This window comes from Rhagoletis zephyria, unplaced genomic scaffold (assembly GCF_001687245.7).
Source record: "Rhagoletis zephyria isolate East Lansing unplaced genomic scaffold, Rhagoletis_zephyria_1.1 Rzeph_scaffold_00899, whole genome shotgun sequence".
NCBI lineage: Eukaryota > Metazoa > Arthropoda > Insecta > Diptera > Tephritidae > Rhagoletis > Rhagoletis zephyria.
The window spans coordinates 2,860-22,137 of record NW_016157983.1 but is presented as its reverse complement, the minus strand read 5'-3'; the positions used below and the strand labels follow the sequence as shown (position 1 = coordinate 22,137).

The following is a 19,278-nucleotide window of genomic DNA, read 5'->3' as shown; positions in this document are numbered from 1 at the left end:
GAAGTCGGTTAAAAAGGAAAAGAAGACGTTTCTCTGCTGCGGCAAATATTTTTATAGGCCACTTTAAAACACGTTACCTCTCAAGGGCTAGTGTGGGGGGTTCTGACAGGCAATTGTGCGATTGGTATTCATGCAGGGAGACTAGGAATTTCAACTGATCCTTTTTTATCAGCTGTCAAGAGGTAAATGATGTGGAATCATCTCCACACTTTCTTTTGAAATGTCCAACCTTCGCGAGGCTAAGATGGAAGCATTTTGGCTCGCACTTCTGAACAAATACTGAGCTCACAGGGATCGAATCGGCTCGCGAATGTTAACTTAACACAACCTAACCTGTACTTCTTTGAGCTATGGCAATTAGTGTTGGTCACATTAAGAATGTACCAACACCACTGTTGATGATGACTAATAAAAATTTAAAAAATAAGTGCTTATAATATGTTTCAGTATAAACACAAATTATTCGTAATGTTTTATTTGAATGATTTTTCGGCATAAATAAAAAAAAATGCAGTCAACCTTTGAGACACACCTTGCTTGAGACACACTAAAACTGCTTGGAATTTTTGCTAACTTGAGCTATATATTTTCCTTATAACTTTTATCTATATTGTTTTTGTTGTGAGTTTATAAGAAAATATAGCACTTACTTGACTAAAGAGAGAAAAAATCATTGCAATCGACCAGTTATTAAAATAATATAATTTTCCAGCAAAAGTGGTACTTCATAAATGCTACCTTTGCTACTTTCAATGGACAAAAAGTTTGTGTGCTACAGCGTGCTACATCGTGCTACATCTTCTAACTGTAATAAAATGAAAATTTGGTACATTTTCTATCGATTCCTGAAAAAAAATTTTTGCTAATATTTGCCCCTCTCGACGTAAACTTGATTTAAATGACGAAGTCACTTCAAATTTTAATAAAAGTAAGAAAATGTGTAATGCTTTTAGGATCATGCGTGTATTTAACGTTTACATCTATGCGACATTTTTTTGTTTACGAATGTGAAGGCATAGAGAGGATTAGATAAAAATGCAATATTAGTAAATATTAGATATAAAAATAACACTTTTAAGGTTATGAAAATATATTGACGTTTATATATTGTGGCGAATACTGCTGCAACGCGAAGCGAACAACGAGAAATCATAATTATTTTTTTACGAATGTTTAGACATAGAGGCATTAGATAACTTTGCGATATATTATTAATTTTTTATTTAAACAATGAGTGCATTTTCAGTATCTTATAAAGAATTAAGTGAGGAATTTATAAACTGTGATCGATTTTTTTTTTAATTTCACTATTCACTTGCGATTTTGTATATTTATTTTGATTTGTTTCTGCCAAAGCAGCTGAGTAAGAACTTCGAATTTCACTATTTTAGTTGGCAACGCCGTTGATAGTTACGATCGGATTACAGCATACCAATATTCGAATTTTCGGAACGGAGCTACGAATTCGTAACTACGAACATTCGGATTACAGCATACGGGTGATAAAAAATAAACGCAATCAGATACACCATTATACTGAAAAGTGTACGCTTGGAATATATGTACTTTAACTACACGTATGCATGTATGTAATTTATATGTACATACATACATATATGTTACCACCATAATTCATATATTTGCGCATATTCCTACATTCCTTCCAACCGAAAAGCATTTGCTTGCATTACTTCCATATACATATGTACATATGTATGCATATATGTAATACTTCTATATTGCTAGTACATTCAGAGTACATTCCCCAACATCAGAGTGCCGAAATATTGAAAAAGAAAGAGAGATCCGATAAGAGAATGTACTCAGAATGACAATTTTACTTTTCAAAATTCAGGAGCGGTTTCACAAATTTTTATTTAAGAACAACTCTTATGAAAAATTAACAAAAAAAAAATTCTCATTTTCGTTGTTGGTGTTTCCGACAGGGTAGGAGTGTGATGTAATGTGGAACGATTTTCCGTCATCCCTTGTCAAATTTGGTAAATCTATGAGAAGCGCTGCGGCCGTTGGTGGTGGCAGAGGATAAAAATACCAGTTAGAGAAGGACTTGGCATCAGTTGGCATTTCCAATTGGCGTCAATCAGCATAGAAGGGAATCGAATAACGTGCTTTATTGGATTCGGCCAACATATAAAATACCACACCGCTTTATGTGTAAATAAGTTTTGTCCTTGTTAGGAAAAGATCTTCTATCTTCCAATTTTTCAGATTTCCAAATAACGAGGAGCTTCGGAGAAATTCGTCATACTGAGCCCTAACCGCTAAAATAATGTAGGTATATATATACTTTTTTAAAATTTACTTTTTGATGCAGGTGGTCTAAGAGGCATTTATGCATCAAAATTAAATTTTGAAAAAAGTTGTCTTACTTAATTTTCGCGGCTAGGGCTCGATATACATTTCAGCGTGAAGGAAACATGAGACCGCCAAATTTGTGTTTGTTTGTTGAATTCCCTGAACCGGCCCTGTTATGATATGGCACTAGAGATGGGCGCGGGATAGCGGGACCCTCGGTACTGATTTAAAATTGGCCGGGATGGGCGGTATCGGGAAGATCTGTAAAAATATGGCGGGCGGGACGCGACCCACATCCTTTCCCGACACTCCCGATAAAACCGCAATCCCCGCAAATTCATAAAATCATAATTAAAAACGATGTTTGAAATATGTACTCCTAATGTTTCATTGAGACGAAAACGAACAGGAAAGCAAAACAAAATCGGAAGATGCCAGATCTTTCATTATTATTTGAAATTAATTCGAAAGACATGAACATTTTTGTCGACCTTCGATCGGTTTGTGAACCACGCCACACACGTTGAAATCTCAACCGTCGTTTCAATTTGTGGTCCGTTTGTAGCCTGCTTTAGAGATATATATCGGGACCCATGGGACCCGCGGTACAACTCTGGAAAACGTCGGGATGGCCGGTTCGGGAATAAAAAATCGAATTTCGGGATGGGCGGGATCGGGACTAGCAATAAAGAAGTATTACATATATGTATGTATGTATGCTGTATGCATAACAAAATGCATACCCAAAACAAACGCGAAAAATATCTCCCGTACAACGTCGTTGAAAATTTTTCGCGATAAGTTTATCGCGATAAGCTGTTGTGTGAGTGTGAGTGATCGCGAATGGATTGTTTGCATAATTTTTCTCATTTATGAGAGGCCGACATCGGCAATGCTCGGACTTCTCATATCCGAGTGAGAGGAAATTTCTTTGCTTTTTTCGATCGCGGATGAAAAAGAGCGGGAAATTTTTTTGTCGATCGCATTCCGAATGTGAGAGATGATAAATTTGTTTGCATTTTTCACACGCGATAAAAGAATGCAAAAATTGATTTGGAATTTTATCGATCGCGATAAATCTCATAAATAAATGAAAACGAATAATCATAAATGAGAATTTCCGAACCCTGGTATCCAAAACAACAACTTTCAATGGCAAGTGAAATGTTGGAGAAAGGAAACAGTAGACAAGACTATATTAGTGCTTCAGTCGCACTGGGGATAATAATGGATACAGAGTTAACAAAATCTCAGTATGAAATCGATTGCTGGCAAGTTCTGATCCTTATATAATGTGCATAAGACGTCAACCCAACAAAACGTCTATGGAATTGGATCCTGTTGTCAAGGAAATTCTAACTAATTAAACATTTTTGTTATAATTTTTCTTTCCATATATAGTTATATTTTCGATTTTACAATGGCTCCTTTTTAATTACTGAAATATATCTTTATTTGTGTTTNAAATCTCAGTATGAAATCGATTGCTGGCAAGTTCTGATCCTTATATAACGTGCATAAGACGTCAACCCAACAAAACGTCTATGGAATTGGATCCTGTTGTCAAGGAAATTCTAATTAAAAATTTTTGTTATAATTTTTCTTTCCATATATAGTTATATTTTCGATTTTACAATGGCTCCTTTTTAATTACTGAAATATATCTTTATTTGTGTTGGAAAAAAAAGGTGTATGAGAAGTGGGCGTGGTTATTTGCCAATCACGCCCTTTTTTGGTATTGTCCATACCTTTCATGAAAGTAACTTATTTGACAAGTTTCGTGAAGATATATTATTTCTTTTTTGAGTTGAAATTAAAATTTGTATTTAAAAAATTTTACTATAGGTCCAAGGGAGGTACCCCTAGGGAGTGGCCGATTTCAACTATTTTTGGTACCGTCAATGCCTTTCATGAGGGTAACTTATGCGCCAAATTTCGTGAAGATATCTTCCTTTCTTGAGCTGAAATTAAAATTTGTATTTAATTTTTTTTTTATAGGTCCAAGGGAGGTACCCCTAGGGGTTGACCGATTTCAACAATTTCCGGAATATTTCTTAACTAGCTCACATATAACCTGTGTGCAAAATATCAATGACCTAGGACCACTCCTTCTATTTTTTCCCAAAAAAATTATGGAGCCGCGCCCTCTCGTGTAACTTTCCAAGCGCGCCATCCGAAGTGTTAAGAAGGGTAAAATCCTGGCTGTTGTCGACAATGAGCGAAAATGGATTGAACGGTGACTAATAAATAAATTTATAGTTCAATTGTTTATTACTTTATCTTAAGGTTTGTGTCTTCTAAGTGTTCATCGAAAGTTTGTATAAGAGAACCAATCTGAGATTGTTGATAAAACTATAGATCGGTTTGGTGAACAGTAAATTTCTATAATAAAAATAGCGTATTAGGGCGGTTAATATATATATTTAAAATTACACAGAATTTTCTGTAGTTAAGCCTAACTATACTTTAAAACAGATAAGTTAACGGCCGTTAATGAATTTTTTTATTTATTAAACGGTGTTACAAAACCAAAAATTAATATATTTTATATAAATGAATATACCAGCAAATAATCTGCATACTAAAAATTTTGAATAAGCCCTCATATTCATACATATGTATGTATGTCATTTAAGAGAAGATATTTCGGTGCTTTCAACGATGAATAAATTTTTAGTATATCTTACAAAATTGCAGAGGTATTTTTATTTATTTTTTATTTAGAATAACGTCTTGTCCGGCTATTTGCTGGTAAGGTATTGCCCTTCACCCGGCGGTCCTTACCACTTCACTGACGAATCTCCCTTACTTTAACAAAGACGTGGCCGCCTTATGTAAGTAGGAATTTACTTCTGTAGTAGGACATACTTCTGAGCCGCTTTACAAAGTGAGTTACGTGTAATGCAGAGCAGTCGCTAGGAGTAGTTCGGCGCTTGAAATAACTTCGGCTGCACGTTATTTTGCAACTGACAATGTAATGTGTCGTCGGAGGTGTTCATTTTGTGCTTTACTAGTAGATGATATTGGCCATGATGACAATTTTGGTACTAAAAACTGAAAGAAAGCATGGTTTACCTCGTATGGTGCTTACCTATTTTCCCAATGGGCTTCACTGTACATGCATATGTGCATAGTTACATACACATGTAGCGCCTGGTAAAAATGAAAGTAAAACTCTGCATTTGCTTTGTCGGCAATAACATTTCAGCCGGGTGTCGCAGATATTTAGCTGCATAAAATTAGATCCATTGCTACAATAGAAACACCCCATAGATGGGGAATAAATACATATGTAGCCAGCGTTGCCGCTTTGGTTATTTTTAACCAAAATTGGTAATTTTTTCTTTATTTATCAAATCTGGTAATTTATTTTTTAATCTTGTAACTTTTTCTATTCGGTCCTACATGTCACATAGGTCAATACAGGTTCTGATGCCACATTAGGAAGTGGCCCGTAAGCGTTTCCTTTTATATACCAGGTAATCTTGAAAGTTTCGCAAGGCGAAAAGTGCTTCCAGTGTTCCTTGGTTACTAGAATGGTGTGATTTCTAACAAACTGCTTGAAAGTGGCTATTGTTATATCTACTGTGTCCTTTCCCGTAAGGTTTTGGGTGGTCGTACCTTTCCCTGTCGGTTCGTCAGCTTTGCAATTACCATACATTTTCCGGTGCACCCGGCAACCATGCATATGAGTAGAGTTCTATGTAAATATGTATGCTCTCTGTCAAAAAGCTACGGCATTCACNCATTAGGAAGTGGCCCGTAAGCGTTTCCTTTTATAGATATACCAGGTAATCTTGAAAGTTTCGCAAGGCGAAAAGTCCAAAGGCTTCCAGTGTTCCTTGGTTACTAGAATGGTGTGATTTCTAACAAACTGCTTGAAAGTGGCTATTGTTATATCTACTGTGTCCTTTCCCGGAAGGTTTTGGATGGTCGTACCTTTCCCTGTCGGTTCGTCAGCTTTGCAATTACTATACATTTTCCGGTGCACCCGGCAACCATGCATATGAGTAGAGTTCTATGTAAATATGTATGCTCTCTGTCAAAAAGCTACGGCATTCAGTGGAGGACCTCACTCTGTCTATGTGTGATTCGAAAGCTTTCAGGACTGCCTTCACGCGTTGAATTTTTGAGATATTTTCGGCGAATTGTTTACATAGAGTGATCGAAAAAGTATGTTATTTTTTATAATTTTTTAAAAATATAGTTATTTCTTTAACAGAATCCGTGTAATTCCAAGTTTCAAACTATGTTCAATATTTAAAAAAATTCAACAAAGTTTCGTAAAAATTTCGAGCTTTAAATTAGATTTCCTAGAAAAATGTAATTTTGTAGCCCATTGAATTCTAGTAGAATGAAGTTTTGAATCGCTAAAAATTACCGTTGATTTTTTAGAATAGCCTCATAAAAAAGTCTAACGGTGCCNAATTGTTTACATAGAGTGATCGAAAAAGTATGTTATTTTTTATAATTTTTTAAAAATATAGTTATTTCTTTAACAGAATCCGTGTAATTCCAAGTTTCAAACTATGTTCAATATTTAAAAAAATTCAACAAAGTTTCGTAAAAATTTCGAGCTTTAAATTAGATTTCCTAGAAAAATTTTGTAGCCCATTGAATTCTAGTAGAATGAAGTTTTTAATCGCTAAAAATTACCGTTGATTTTTTAGAATAGCCTCATAAAAAAGTCTAACGGTGCCAAGTCGGATGATCTTAGAGGTCAAATGACATTCCCTCTACGGGAAATTATGCGCCTGACAATCCTTTGTTGCAATGAACCTTATCCATGACACTGAACGATCAGACGCCGTCAGTTTTTTTGTGGCCTGAGCTTTGTTTGGATGGAGACATAAGACAGTCCCATGTTCTTGAAACGGCGCGAAATCGACAAATTTGTTTCTTCGGCCACACTTACATAGGTTTGAAATCCTTACCAAGCGTTTCTGGTGTTGTGGCTTTTAGCGTTAACGCAGTTATAAAAATTTTAGGTGAATGGAGCGCTGATTGTCTGAAAAGCTTGGTGTCTTTAGATATACATATGTACAAACCTATGTATGAGGCGATTCACAAATGTCCCAAGCGCGCTGAGCGCTGCAAAACAAGCTTGTTTTCGAATAGCTGAAAAGCAGACAGAAAATGAGAAAAATAATTCAAAAACCATGATTTATATAGATTTTTGTATGGGCTATCCGATGGTGTTATGCGTTTTCCAAAATTTTCCCATTTTCACGGTGAAAATTCGAAACGAAATTTTATTTGTAACNTATCCATGACACTGAACGATCAGACGCCGTCAGTTTTTTTGTGGCCTGAGCTTTGTTTGGATGGAGACATAAGACAGTCCCATGTTCTTGAAACGGCGCGAAATCGACAAATTTGTTTCTTCGGCCACACTTACATAGGTTTGAAATCCTTACCAAGCGTTTCTGGTGTTGTGGCTTTTAGCGTTAACGCAGTTATAAAAATTTTAGGTGAATGGAGCGCTGATTGTCTGAAAAGCTTGGTGTCTTTAGATATACATATGTACAAACCTATGTATGAGGCGATTCACAAATGTCCCAAGCGCGCTGAGCGCTGCAAAACAAGCTTGTNTGAAACGGCGCGAAATCGACAAATTTGTTTCTTCGGCCACACTTACATAGGTTTGAAATCCTTACCAAGCGTTTCTGGTGTTGTGGCTTTTAGCGTTAACGCAGTTATAAAAATTTTAGGTGAATGGAGCGCTGATTGTCTGAAAAGCTTGGTGTCTTTAGATATACATATGTACAAACCTATGTATGAGGCGATTCACGTCAAATGTCCCAAGCGCGCTGAGCGGTGCAAAACAAGCTTGCTTTCGAATAGCTGAAAAGCAGACAGAAAATGAGAAAAATAATTCAAAAACCATGATTTATATAGATTTTTGTATGGGCTATCCGATGGTGTTATGCGTTTTCCAAAATTTTCCCATTTTCACGGTGAAAATTCGCAACGAAATTTTATTTGTAATTTTTCTCAATTATGGTCATTTTTAATATGGTTTTAAGTAATGTCAGTCGAAAGATCAGGTCTTTTTACATATAAATCATTAATAAAAAAGGGACTTTTTTGATTTTTCCTAGTTATAAAGCGTTTTATAGCGGGCTATACCAATCGCCACGCGCCGTCGCGTCACGTCGACTCCGTTCGTTTGAACGAATTAAAACATCATACTGTGATAGGAAATTTTTACAAAATTCTTTATTTAAACGCGCTATATCTCAGACGTTTGTATATCGATCGATTTGAAATTTTCACATAATAAACTGAAAACTATTCCAAAGAATTAAAATTTAAAAAAACTTCTTAATACTTATTAAAAACAAAATTCCGGTTCTTAGAACTTTTTTATAAAAATAAATGGGGCGGTTTTATTCTAATTAAAAATGTGTGTTATAAAGTTTCAAATCTAATTTCTTTTGTAATGCAGCATTATAGACAAATATCTGAAATAGTTTTTGGGAAACTTTCAGATTTAAATATCGTGTCGTTCCAAAGTTATAAAAATATGAAGGTGGNTATCTGAAATAGTTTTTGGGAAACTTTCAGATTTAAATATCGTGTCGTTCTAAAGTTATAAAAATATGAAGGTGATGCGCATAGATTTTTGCATTTAGTTATACCCAACCGAGCGCAGTTAGGTTGCCTTTTAATTAGATGTCTCATTTAGGTCTCTTCTTTTGGATTTTTCTGAGTTTTTTTATTTGTTGAGTTTTTGTTTTCAAAACGTTTTTCTCACTCACTACTTAAAAAATTTTTTTTTTAAATTCGTGCAAACGAACCGAGCCAACTTTCACTTTTTTACTTAAACTCGATATATCTAACACGTACGCATCACCTTCATATTGTTATAACTTTTGAACGACCTGATATTTAAATCTGAAAGTTTCCCAACACCTGTCTCAGATATTTGTCTATAATGCTGCATTAAAAAAGAAATTAGATTTAAACTTTATAACACACATTTTTAATTAGAATAAGACAATCCCATTTATTTTTATAAAAAAGTTCTAAAAACCGGCATTTTGTTTTTAATAAGTATTAAGAAGTTTTTTTTAAACTTAAATTCTTTGGAATAGTTTTTAGTTTATTGTGTGAAAATTTCAAATCGATCGATACACAAACGTCTGAGATATAGTGTGTTTGTTTAAATAATGATTTTGTAAAAATTTCCTATCACAGTATGATGTTTTAATTCGTTCAAACGAACGGAGTCGACGTGACGCGACGGAGAGTGGCGGGTATAGCCCGCTATAAAACGCTTTATAGCTCGAAAAAATCAAAAAAGTCCCTTTTTTTATTAATGATTTATATGTAAAAAGACCTGATCTTTCGATTGAGATGACTTAAAACAATATAAAAAATGACCATAATTGAGAAAAATTACAAATAAAATTTCGTTGCGAATTTTCACCGTGAAAATGGGAAAATTTTGGAAAACGCATAACACCATCGGATAGCCCGTACAAAAATCTATATAAATCATGGTTTTTGAATTACTTTTCCCATTTTCAGTCTGCTTTTCAGCTATTCGAAAACAAGCTTGTTTTGCACCGCTCAGCCAAAGAACGTAAATCTATAAGAATAGACAACACGTTACAATTGTAGCGAGTGTTCACATCAGGAGCGTGCCTTTTCTTTTCATCCAATCAAAAAACGTATTTGGGCAAAAGAGAAGGCACGCTCCTGATGTTCACACTCGCTACAATTATAACGTGTTGTCTCTTCTTATAGATTTATGTTCTTTGGCTCAGCGCGCTTGGGACATTTGACGTGAATTGCCTCGTATGTATGTTTGTGCAGTTCTAGGCATAAAGTAAGTTTGGTAATTTTTTGTTGAATTTGGTAACNCTTGTTTTGCACCGCTCAGCGCGCTTGGGACATTTGACGTGAATTGCCTCGTATGTATGTTTGTGCAGTTCTGGGCATAAAGTAAGTTTGGTAATTTTTTGTTGAATTTGGTAAGTCTTTCCGGTGTTTTGGTAAAAAATAAAAAAATTGTGTGGCAACACTGTATGTAGCTCTTAATATGCACACATGCATGCATACAAACACTCGTCAATGTAAAGCGCCACATGAGGATCATTGTCAGAAGGGCAGCAACCACAACAACAAATACAAAAATATGCACATTTTCATCTGCTGCTATGCTGTGTTTAGCACGCACAAACAAACAGTGGCGGCAAATAAATTAATCTGACATTATATTAATAAAAGCGGTGGGGAAGATTCGACGGCAGAGCAACGCCAAACAGCTAGATGCGAGTACATTAAAAGAATATCATGTTGTTGTAGACGTAATTGTGCGCCAGAAGTTCACATCTATGGGAACAAATATGTATATATTTTATATGCCTATGAATATTCATGTTTATAGCATTTTCCACTGTACTCTATGGCTCATATGCACATTGTGTATTTGAGATCCAAACGCCAAATTGTACGTGCAGCATGCAACGTGTTAGCGTCTGAAATATGCCACATGCGGCGTAGATTCGTTCATTGTCAAGTGCACAAGTATTGCCGTAGGCTGTGGGTTGCAAAGTGCATATTCGCACTGGCGATATGGTGAAATTTATGTGTTGTCATTACTCGTATCTACTTCTCATTCATTGAGTTTAAATGAAAGTAAAAGCTGAAGATTTTGCAACGGCATTAGGCTTTCTGCACATTGGTCGTCCAATCATAGTTGCTTCATCTATCGTCACAATCATGATACAACGATTACATGACTACACTTTCGCACACTCGGTCGTGATATTTCAATACATTCGACGTCTAAAAATAGACTTAGAGCAGGTATTTTCTGCTTTTCTGGTTGATATTTTCGCGAAATATTTACAAAATCCTGCAATTTTAAAAATATGGACTGTGCTGCAACAATTCTAGACATCATCTTTCATAAATCTCTTCTTTTCTTTTCCTGATATGTGTTTTGTGCCCGCGCATAGAGACTTTTTACAATTTCGTCATATTTGATAGTTAAAACTCTCACATTTATTGAATTTTATTGCAATTATCCACTTTTTAATAATTTCCACAGATTTTATGCAAGAAATACTAATTTTTATGCAATTTTAATGCAAACATTAACATTTTCACTAATTTTTCACCATAAACTGTAACCAAACAATGCGTGCATAACGCTTAGCAAACCACAGTGTCATACTTATCCGCTTCTGCATCTTCTACGATTTGTCAAAAACTAGCCGATAACTAAAAGTGTGCATACCTGCATTGTAATGCATTTGCTCCGCTCAAAATTTTACGAGACGATAACGCAACCATGATTGGACGAAAAGGGTGCAGATAGCCTTAGGCGTAATTAAATTGTGTGTGTGATAGTTCAGTTCAAATAAAGTGTGAAATTCAAAATTCATATGGTTTACAATTAATGCAGATTGGCGGAGGAAAGAAAAAGTTTAAAGAAAGGCAAATTTAATTTTTCTTGAGTAATTAATTTGAAGACACGCATCAACCAATATCTCAAAACTTGTACAAAGACATACATATGTAGATGCATTTGTATACGGATAGTCCCAGCCCATTTATGAATGAATACTAAGGTCTGGGCTCTAAAATGACTGTCCCAAAGTGTAGTCCCTCCAACTAAACGTAAAAAGTCTGCAGCAAGGAAATTGATAATTGCAAAGAACCGTTAAGTATTAAAAAATCTCAAAACTTNCGTCATATTTGATAGTTAAAACTCTCACATTTATTGAATTTTATTGCAATTATCCACTTTTTAATAATTTCCACAGATTTTATGCAAGAAATACTAATTTTTATGCAATTTTAATGCAAACATTAACATTTTCACTAATTTTTCACCATAAACTGTAACCAAACAATGCGTGCATAACGCTTAGCAAACCACAGTGTCATACTTATCTGTTTCTGCATCTTCTACGATTTGTCAAAAACTAGCCGATAACTAAAAGTGTGCATACCTGCATTGTAATGCATTTGCTCGCTCAAAATTTCACGACGAGACGATAACGCAACCATGATTGGACGAAAAGTGTGCAGATAGCCTTAGGCGTAATTAAATTGTGTGTGTGATAGTTCAGTTCAAATAAAGTGTGAAATTCAAAATTCATATGGTTTACAATTAATGCAGATTGGCGGAGGAAAGAAAAAGTTTAAAGAAAGGCAAATTTAATTTTTCTTGAGTAATTAATTTGAAGACACGCATCAACCAATATCTCAAAACTTGTACAAAGACATACATATGTAGATGCATTTGTATACGGATAGTCCCAGCCCATTTATGAATGAATACTAAGGTCTGGGCTCTAAAATGACTGTCCCAAAGTGTAGTCCCTCCAACTAAACGTAAAAAGTCTGCAGCAAGGAAATTGATAATTGCAATCAAATATAACAAAGAACCGTTAAGTATTAAAAAATTTCAAAACTCGTAAAAAGTTCAAGTCATCAAGGTAAGTCAAGTCAATGACATTGCAGAACAATTTGAAAATTCTTACCATTGCACAAGAGGTCAAGTAGCCCCACAAAAAATACGCCAATTTTTTCTGTTAATGTTAGGAATACTCTTAAGACAGTGTCACTCGTTTGGGCATTTGTCCAAAAATTTGGTGCAAAGCATATCCAAATCGTGTGAATGCACAAATATATTTCTTTATCCTAATCATGAAAAACAATTTGTTGAAATATTTCAATAGAAGTTCGCTGTATTGTACCCATCGTGTGACTACAAAAAAAATGTCGGCCCAATTTTTTTATTTGGTACCAATAGCCCAATATAAAATATGTACAAATCTGTACAAATGTACCAATCGTGTGACACTGCCTTTAAACATCCCTCAAGGAAAATATGGAAAAATCATATTGGAAGTGATTATACTATTGAAGTAAATAAGCAATATGTATATATGTATGTAAATGAGCAATATGGAAGTTATGTCGTGAAATTACTACCACCGATTGATTTTTGCTACTGATGCTGTATTGGGTAGTGGTGGTGGCAAATTATCGATAGTGGACACCATTGATAGTTGGCGATGGTTTTTCGGCCACTACCCATTGTCGATAGAGGAGCACTATCGACAGTCGCGATAGTTTGCCTCATTCTTCGCTAATGAGAATATTTGTATGTCTATCGTATTTAGAGTGTCAATCAATCCCACAATTTCAGTTAAAAGTTAAGTTGTATTTTGAATTCAAATAAAATCAATACCCAAATGACAGAATTGACGTCGAAATGTTTCTACGTTTTAACATTTAAAATCCTTTTGCATCTTCTGTACAGTTTCGCAACATTTTTTAGTGATGCACCATCTATAGTTTCCCACCACTAGTATGGGGAAAACGTTTTCCTATTAGTTAACGGTAATTTCTCCCGTTTTCTTTCGCTTCTATGCTTAGAAGAGGATGACATTTCTACCCAACTCTTACGAATGATAGTTATCAGCCACCGGTCTAGAATTCTTTTCGGCGGGATTCTGTAATCGATAAGGCCTCCAAGGTATTGTTAGAGGACCTAATAAATATCGAAGGTGGCTTTAAAAAAGGTAATCCAGAAAACTTCTTAGAAAACGTTGAAGAATACGAATTTGACATTGAAATTGAGGACGAAGTAGATGATGACTTGATAGAGTTTTCTAAGGAAAATTCTTCTGACAATCCTCAAGGAGTTCTCAACTCTGGAAATCTTAAAACCTGTATAAACTGTGAAACTGTGGTCATGTAATCTTATGCGAAATCTGTCACAATCCCTCACAGATTGAAAATTGCCGTGAATGTCAAGTAAATATTCAAAGTATCTATTGTTCGAACGATATTATAATTTCTCCTTAGTATATGTATCTATGCAGGTAAAGTTATATAAATGAATTAAATAAATTTTCATGGTTTAACTGAAACCGTAATTGATTTATGCTCCTAAATAGTAATACAGTGAAACCTCTCCTAACGGACCCCTCTATTAGACGGACATCTCCCTTGGGCGGACATTTTTTCCTATACCAAGTTTTAAGTATAAATTTCGGAACAAATTACTCTCTCTTAAGCGGACACTCTCTTGGCCGGACGCGGACAGTTATTTTGCATAAAATTGACACAAAAACTCTATTGGGCGGACGCGAACCTCTTATCAACGGACATTAAGATTTCTTTTCATAACAAATCAAACAAAAACCTCCGTTGAGCGGACGCGAACTCCTCATAGGCGGACTACTAAATGGAAAAAGGGGACTTCCCGCACAAAATGTGATTGTTATGCACACATTTAGTTTGGTTTGCGCAGTGGTTTAGGTTCGTTATTTGAATTGTCAGAAACCCTTGGAGACTGATAAAAACATGAAAACTATTGATGAAAAAGGTACTGACACTGAAAAAAATTTAAAAATAAAACTTACGTCAATCGACAATTTCCCAGTTTTTTATGTAATGAATCTATGATTTTATGTAGTTTATGGACTAAAATGTAATATTTATTTTTATTTTGTTATTACTTAATATGTACTTACGCACATAAATGAAATGTGCACTTTTGAAAAAATACATGCACATTTTTGTTTGAACGATGTAATATCAATATCTTTTATTCAAATAAGAAATATTGACTATTCAATTAATTAAAACATTAAAAAGTTCTAAAACAGCCTTCCCCTTCATTAAGAGGACACCTCTCTTGGGCGGACAAAAAATGACTGACGGTGAGTGTCCGCCCAAGGGAGGTTTCACTGTAATTGGATCGGCAGGCAGGGGAGCGCCGACCAGTGAGCGCTCGTATCTGGCGATCTAATTATTGTGTAAGTTAAGTCATGACATGGTAATTTCGTGGAAATCTTCTGGAAGTTATGTCATGGCATAAATTCCATGGAAGTTATGTCTGATCTTCGTGGAAATTAAGTCTGAAATAACTTCCATGGGCCCATGGAAGTTATGCCAGTCAGTTACCCTAAAATCTGAGGTGCAAATGGTGATATATTTTCTGTTTCTATCAGAAAGATAGTGTCTCCGAGGTGGTTCCATTGGATACAATTAACGGTACTCATAAATTTTTATATGAGAATCAAAGTCGGTTTTGTTTTTTGCGTAGAAATTGCTTGTCTATGTTCTATTCTTTTTGCTCAAAATGCATTTAGATTTTGGAAAAAATGTATTGAAGAAACGGCTTTTGGAATTATGCAAGCTTTCAAGTTTGGCCAAGCTGAAGTATGTATGTATACTGTAAGACGAGTTTCGCTTTTCTAAAGTTTTTGAAGTTTGATAGTAGGGAAAAACAAGAGAGTACAGTAAATATGAGTAGTCCACTTGCAAAGTGCACTATGTAAAATTTTTTTCGATTTTTAGTTTTTTGATGGGTAACGTACCAGTATTTAAAGTAGTTTCATGTCCACTAACAACATAATGCAAAATCTTTCAGTATTCAGAAAAAATACCATCAAATGTTAACTACTCTTGCAAAAGTCGCTATCATACTTATTTATAAACTTTTAAAAGTCTCCTTCTTCTGATGAACTTAGAAAACTGCGTATTTTCCTTTTTACTATTAGCAGTCATAAATACCTACATACTCCAAAGTTCTTATGTATGTATACAAATATGGTGTATAATATGGTGTATATACGGTGTATGTATAACGGCACAAGAAAATTTTGCAATCCATTTTTTGAAAGCACCGTTGGCTCGATTTCAATGAAACATATACCGATTTAAAGGATATAACTTCCTCTAATCCAAAAATGTTAATCCCGATACATAGGGGGCGTGGCATCCGACATATAGACTAAAATGTGAAAACCACTATATCTCTAAAACCAATTATGCTGGGGAAATGAAACTTAGCACAGATGGATAGATTATAAATACCCTACTTACGGTGAAAAAAGATAGGTACTGGGAAAGTGGGCTTGGCACTTCCCATACAAACTGAAACTCTCATATCGCTTATCTCTGGAACCACTTATGCTAACGGCCTGAAATTGGACACAGCAACATATGTTATCGATAGCGTACTTACGTCGAAAAGTAGTAGATTTTGGAAAAGAGGCCGTGTACATTCAATTGGGAACCATTTTCTCCCAGATTTTAAAATCGCATTGAATGATTGTTGTTTTGCGCAAAAGTTTTAGAAGGATCAGTGTGTTTGTCTTCCGACNAAGAAAATTTTGCAATCCATTTTTTGAAAGCACCGTTGGCTCGATTTCAATGAAACATATACCGATTTAAAGGATATAACTTCCTCTAATCCAAAAATGTTAATCCCGATACATAGGGGGCGTGGCATCCGACATATAGACTAAAATGTGAAAACCACTATATCTCTAAAACCAATTATGCTGGGGAAATGAAACTTAGCACAGATGGATAGATTGTAAATACCCTACTTACGGTGAAAAAAGATAGGTACTGGGAAAGTGGGCTTGGCACTTCCCATACAAACTGAAACTCTCATATCGCTTATCTCTGGAACCACTTATGCTAACGGCCTGAAATTGGACACAGCAACATATGTTATCGATACCGTACTTACGTCGAAAAGTAGTAGATTTTGGAAAAGAGGGCGTGTACATTCAATTGGGAACCATTTTCTCCCAGATTTTAAAATCGCATTGAATGATTGTTGTTTTGCGCAAAAGTTTTAGAAGGATCAGTGTGTTTGTCTTCCGACATTTGGCGCAGGGATTGAGAGCTATCCTAAAAAATCATATTTATGATCAAATTTTTTTCACTTTTAGAACACATATTAGTAACATAAAATTTGGTGTAACTTTGTAGCCCAGTCGTATGATGGAAAAATATTGGGCCTTGGCCCAGTCTTGACCAAAACCCGCGTGAAACCGCCATTAGAGAAAATCTTCTGTTGTAAATCCTCAAGATACTTTCTCAACCGTTAACGATTCTGATGAAAAAAGAAAGAGTTTATGTAGATGTGGGCAATTTAGCTTTTAACGTCCAAGATGCTCTCAGACAAAAGAAAGACTGAAGAAATTTGGAGGAGGCTTGGTAGAATTAGCATTAACCAATCCGGTATTAACATTCATAATTCAAAATAGTAATTCGCATAAAGGAGTTAATATTGGTAACAGGTAAAATTCAAAAGTGTATGAAAAAAGATATCGAATTTCGACAACTGGGCGGTACTAGTAACTGAAATTCTCTCAAACTTACCTTGCATAATGCTACTCCTGTGTCTAAGCGGTCCATAAAATTCTCGGCATTAATATTCAAATTCGGATAGAGTGTACTCAACCATTCGGCCAAGTCCTCTTTCATGGCCTCCAAGTATTCTTCGCTCGATTTGAAAGGCCTATAAGGCCGGGCCTCTAGCATTGCCATTTTTGTAAAATAATTACCTTAGATTAGAATTGGTTTACTGATCGAGGGTAAGTTTTACCTTGTTCGAAGGCAATTAATACTAGATTTGTATGATTATTGGCTCGTAAGTTATTGTGTTCGATTTTTCCTTAAAGTTAGAAGGCATTCAGGATTTTCGTTTATTAAAAACACAAACAATATGAAACAAATAAGAATACACTTTCTTTGATTCTCATTCTTACCGCAACGTTGTTTTTAATGTTATTCACATATTTATTCTCTATTATTAAATAAAAAAATAATAGCCTTTTAAATTTGCGACGATAATTTTATAATTTTATATGCGTTAGTTGCATACCGGATGATAATTTATTATTTTTCGTAGATTAAAACTTCTTTCACGCACACGTTTTAGTATTGCAAATTATAGGGCGTTTACTTCGAATATCTGAAACAAAAGAAAAAATATATTAGTTACTGGATTATACCGGCGGGTTTTACCCCACGTTTTTATGCAAATTAAGTTAAACATATTATACTATTTTATATTTGCTCTCACTTTACTAAAGCTGAATATTTTTAAGCGAGTTAAGGTACTTAGGACTTATAAAAAATCTCTCCCATGGTAGGCCTTTTTATGGTAATATGATGGATACTAGTATACACCTCTAACCACTCAGCCGGTATTACTAACATTAACAAAACTAACAAACAGTTTCGGTGCCCTACTTAAAATACTTCTAGAGATATTCCTTACGAAAATTTCACTTGTACTATACTACTTCTTCCTATGAGAACGGGATTAAGGCTGCGTTTCACCAAACTCATTTCAGTGGAAATTAACTTTAATTGAATGTTTTATTTAATTAATAATTTTTGCATGATGTTGCATATTTTGCAAAAATACCTGATTTAGCATATTTCTTGCGGATATTTTAGTATATTTTACAATAAATGCAAATAAAACCATTTAAATTTAGTGCGAAATCTCTTGGCAAAAAATTTCTGTTGAGGCACTCTCTTCTACCTCTGTTAGATCTCAACTAGTGGAAGACTGTAGGAGAGAACTGGCCTATGTATCTGATCAATACGAAATTACCCTAATATGGGTCCTGGGACATAGGGACATTTATATTAACCATGCAGCGGACGAACTAGCAAGGTGCGGCTCCGTACTGAATGTATCCCACGCGGTGAACATGGGCTCCTCGCTCAGGAAGTTAAAAGTGCCTGTGCGACTGTCCAACCCTCGCAAGGATAAGGCTAAAGGCACTCTGCAAGCCATTCCTGCAGAATGTTTTAGAACAGACCTGGGCAGCGTCTTCCCGGCGGGCGTCGTCGCGTCGTATTCGCGTATACATATACGCTCTGTTTGGGAAGGCAGCGAAAACTTCATTCAACTGCACGCCCTGCAAGAATTGGATAATGGGAACTAACACATTCTCATTTATCTTACTAACACATTTGTAAATTTTGCGTTGGTTAAAAAGATACCATTAAATAAGGTCATAAGGTGAAAAAAGATAAAATATCACATGTATACATTTGTTTTCATCATTTTTTGCATATTGGTCTTAAAAACGTGATGGGAGTGTTTGATGGACATTTCCATCACCATTGAGTTACACATGATTAATCAAATGACTATCACTGTTCTTG

At 35.1% G+C, this 19,278-nt stretch overlaps 1 protein-coding gene across 1 annotated transcript; it reads right to left on the bottom strand.

Annotated features, from left to right (window-relative positions):
• Positions 1-5,500: 5,500 nt before the first annotated feature.
• LOC108361975 (GAS2-like protein 2) lies at positions 5,501-18,063 on the bottom strand. Its single transcript, XM_017614789.1, has 2 exons — positions 17,473-18,063; positions 5,501-5,567 (listed from the first exon to the last, which is right to left on the bottom strand). Exons 1-2 carry the CDS (start codon positions 17,638-17,640, stop codon positions 5,556-5,558), a joined length of 180 nt encoding a protein of 59 aa, XP_017470278.1. The 5' UTR covers positions 17,641-18,063; the 3' UTR covers positions 5,501-5,555.
• Between the last annotated feature and the right edge of the window lie 1,215 nt (positions 18,064-19,278).